Source organism: Fulmarus glacialis, unplaced genomic scaffold (genome assembly GCF_000690835.1).
Source record: "Fulmarus glacialis isolate BGI_N327 unplaced genomic scaffold, ASM69083v1 scaffold31065, whole genome shotgun sequence".
Taxonomy (NCBI): Eukaryota; Metazoa; Chordata; class Aves; order Procellariiformes; family Procellariidae; genus Fulmarus; species Fulmarus glacialis.
In genome coordinates this window covers 5279-9121 of record NW_009214124.1, presented here as the reverse complement: position 1 = coordinate 9121, position 3843 = coordinate 5279, and the positions used below count along the sequence as shown (strand labels likewise).

Sequence of the window (3843 nt, the reverse complement as noted above, 5' to 3'; positions counted from 1 at the left end):
GCAGTGGCCCCGCTCAGCTCGGGGCCCTGCTCAGACTCTCCTCTGAGACAGCAGGAGAGTCTGCCCATCAGTCATGAAACAAGATGTTTAAGTGTGTGTCCATCCCCTTTGCAATAAAGGGGGATCTCAAGGCTTTCACAGGCATCCTGCAGAGACAGGCAGGGGAACAGAACCGTTTCTAAAACCAGAGTGCATGGGGAGACTCGGCTGTGGCCATCCCAAACCCCAACCAAAGCTGCCTCTTGCAGCTGAGGAGGTGAGAAGAGGCAGGGAAGGGGCATCTTGACAGGGAGCAGCTTCCAAAGTCAGTGGGACCCGCTCAGCGGGAGCCTTGGGGTGCTGGAGCAGTGAGTGGAGACCCAGGCTATGCCACAGTCCCACTCACCTTTCCCCCAAACTGACCCAAAATACATGTCATCTGGCACACAGAAGTGTGATTCTAGGAAAGAATTTCAACATTTGATGGGTAAATTGTAAAAAAAACAAGTTTATTTGAAAAAAACAAACCTCAGCCTCTTACTCTGATCAACATTTACTAGAACTTGAGAGCCATTAACCTGCTCCACGTACGTTGAGATATTTTCCAGCACTAAAAAATAAAAAATAAATACGTACAAATTCTTTCCTCCCCCTTACATGTCCTAGATGTGAATAGCTAGGCATCCCCTGCCTTAAGATCTTGGTTGAACAGAAGCAAGTAAAAGAGGTTTCTCTAAGAGATAAAAGAGCAAAAGCAGAAGGCCTGTCTCAGGGATGTACCATCTCCACCCGCCCCACCGCTCTGCCCAGGGTCAGGCACCCGCAACACCCGTCCGGGTGGGACTGGTCAGCACAGGGATGCTCTGGTGGAAACCCGCCCCATGGGGGGACCGAGGCCGGCACCCTGACCCGGCACCGCCAGCCGAGCCCCCACATTCGCACCCGTTTCACACCACCCAGGTTGGGCTGAGAAGAGGCAGTGCCAGGGCAGAGTTGGGGGGGACCCCAGCCCTCCCCACAGAGGGCTCAGCTGCAGGGGCCGGGCGCACGGGGGCTGCCACAGCCCCGGAGCGGATGACACTGCCCAACCTGAACTGCAGACATCCTTCTCCAACCTGAATATCCCATGAGAGCACAACTACAGAAGAGGGATTTTAAAGAACTACAGTAGCTAAAGTGTTTTCAAAACATACCTAAAGACCACCTACAGAGCCAGGAGGCACCCGGCACGGAAGCCAAAAACCACCCTGTCCCGTGCCCGCATCTCCCCCTCTGCGGAGGGCCTGCGGTAAGAAGCGTGTGAAGCAGTATTCATCCGGGGCCGGCCCTGAAGCCCATCGTGCTTCAACAAATCCAGTATCCTGGGTTTTATGGCTTTTTAACAACAAGACTCCCCAAAACACACACATACACACACACACTCCCACCCCGAGCAGAATACAGAGCTAAAGCACGGTTTAGAGTTAAGGCTCGTCCAGATTCAGCTAGATATGAAGACTGTAAGGCACATTATTAGTACATTCATGTTACTGTTAAAAAGCCAGACTATAAAAAGCCCCCCTGTCCCCCAACACACGAGGATACTGTGTGTGTAGCCCTGTTACCTTTGTTGAACACAGATGGAAAGACAGTTCAGAGCCTGGTTAAAAATGAACACCTGGTTTAAACACTTCTCACGGCCGCCCAGCGCCAGCGGAGCACTGCCCCAGCCGCCGCGCCAGGGCAGCAGCGCTTCCCCGACACTCCGGGATTGAGACCAGTCCCTCACATGTGGCTCTCCTCCTCTTTGACACCATCCTCCGTGCTCTTCTGAGGCGAGGGGGCCACATCGTTGTTTGCCTCTTTCTGCTTCTCAGCCTCGTCGACGTTGGTCTCCTCCTCCTTCCCTTCGTTCCTCGCCTTCTCCTCCGCCTTCTGCTCCTTTGCCACCAGGCGGTAGTTGATGCCCATCCCGATGAAGAGGTAGATCCCGGAGACTATGAGGATGACCCCGCAGGCCCAGTACGTGTACTTGTAGTCACCATACATGTCGTTGAGCTTCCCTGAGGGACAGAGAGGGGACAGCTTAGCGAGATACCCCCAGAACTGCTCCAGATTGTGGAAATTTTGCCAAGAGCAGCCCAAGCCCATCACCCTCAGCTTCAGGCCTTTATTCCCCCAGCCCCTGCTCCCCCACCCTGCACCAGGGGCTCAGCCCCCACTTCCTCAGCCATCCCTCAGATGCTGGGGCGGCCTCAGGGCCGGTGCTCACTCCCCTTGCCCCTGCCCCAGCGCTGAGGGCTGCCCACAGCTCGGGGGGACCCGCCACCGCTCAGCGAGGCTGGGCAGGATGGGCAGAGCTCCCCAGGGCACAGCACACCTACCTAGCAGAGGGGGTCCCAGGAGCACGGGGCAGCACTCCACGATGGTCACGAGGCCGACAGCACTGGAAAACCGCTGCGCTCCCACCAGGTCCATCAGGGTCTCAAACAGGACTGAGCTCAGCCAGCCGAAGGCAAAGCCAAAGAAGCCAGCATAAATGCAGAAGCCGGCATAGGTGGTGGACATGGGGGCCAAGAGGTGGCACACCCCATTGTAAATCACAGAGATGGCAAAGAAGTACTGGACTCTGGGTCTGATCCACTTGGTGTTTGCCACCAGTCCCATGGAAGGTCTGGCCACCATGTCTACGAAGGCCAGGATGGAGAGCAGGAAGGCTGCAGACTCGTTAGCAATCTTCTTGCTCTTTGCATAATTGCTGAGGAAGACCAAGGGAGTGAACAGCCCGAAGAACATGATCACGTTGCCTGACAGATAGAGCAGGAAGCCCCTGTGCGTGAACAGGGACAGGTCCAAGAACTTGTTGATCGTCTGGAAAAATGTGCTCTTCTGTTTCTTGGTCTTCCCGCCGATGAGGTCTGTGCTGGTGTCACCGCCACCCTTTCTCACCGCCTTCCCAGCTTCCTGCAGCACCTCCTTAGTGGCCTCTTTCTTCAGCTGATCCGGCTTGGGGCCTATGGGCCGCATCAGGGATCCGGCGACGCAGCAGTTCAGCAAGAGACCACCGAGGATGAGGAAGCTGCCGCGCCAGCCAAATATGCCGAAGAAGAGCTGGTTCACGGGTGCCAGGGTGGAGAGGAACACGGGGCTGCCCGCCATCGCCAGCCCGTTAGCCAGGGGACGCTTCTTGAAGAAGTACTTACCGATCATGGTTAAGGCTGGGTTCAAGTTAAACGCGAGTCCAAGGCCTGAAGGAGAGGAGAGACGAGGGGCTCAGAGCTCGACCACCCCCACAAGCCAGCAGCACCAGCAGAAGCACTGCTGGGATGAGCGGGAGCGCGGGGTTTCACACCTCCGTTTTGGCTGTATTAACTTCCCGATTGCGCAAGCAGCACTCGGCCCCCGCTGCCGACTTGGGAGGAGGTGCCAGGGCAGCAGCGAAGGCGCACGAAGGCGCACGCAGAAATTCGGAAGCGGGAAGGGGAGAACCGCCCCGGCTTGTGACAAACCTTACGTCAACTGGCGGGGCACAACCCTAACCCGGGGCAGGAACAATGGATGCTCTCTATTCTCAGTACCAAATATTAGTTCCATGTACAGTAACTAGTGCTGTCTCCCCACGTTATGTCACCGGGGCCATCCCTTATCAGATTATCTAACAGGAAACAGGATTAATGCAAATTCATCATAATCATTCCCTAATAATTACTGGGTTTAAGTTGCTCCTCTTGCTGCCTCAGGAGAGGACTTACCTCTGCTGCAGCCCCGTTAGGGCAGAGCCGTCACTTACCTCCTACGACCCCAACGCAGAAGTAGAGCTCCTCCACCGTGTTACAGAAAGAGGCTGCAATCAACCCGCACCCGGAGAGGCAGCCGCCAGCGATC

General features: G+C 56.0%; 1 protein-coding gene across 1 annotated transcript in view; it reads right to left on the bottom strand.

Moving 5' to 3' along the window:
* Positions 1 to 1537: 1537 nt before the first annotated feature.
* The window catches only part of SLC16A1 (solute carrier family 16 (monocarboxylate transporter), member 1), a 5841-nt gene continuing 3535 nt past the window's right edge, over positions 1538 to 3843 (bottom strand). Inside the window, exons 2-4 of the mRNA XM_009578456.1 lie at positions 3749 to 3843; positions 2343 to 3206; positions 1538 to 2021 (exon numbers count right to left, since the gene is read on the bottom strand). The exon at positions 3749 to 3843 is cut by the window's right edge and continues 79 nt beyond it. Of these exons, the coding sequence (XP_009576751.1) occupies positions 1744 to 2021; positions 2343 to 3206; positions 3749 to 3843 (1237 nt within the window). The 3' untranslated portion in view covers positions 1538 to 1743. The remainder of the gene's footprint in view (positions 2022 to 2342; positions 3207 to 3748) is intronic.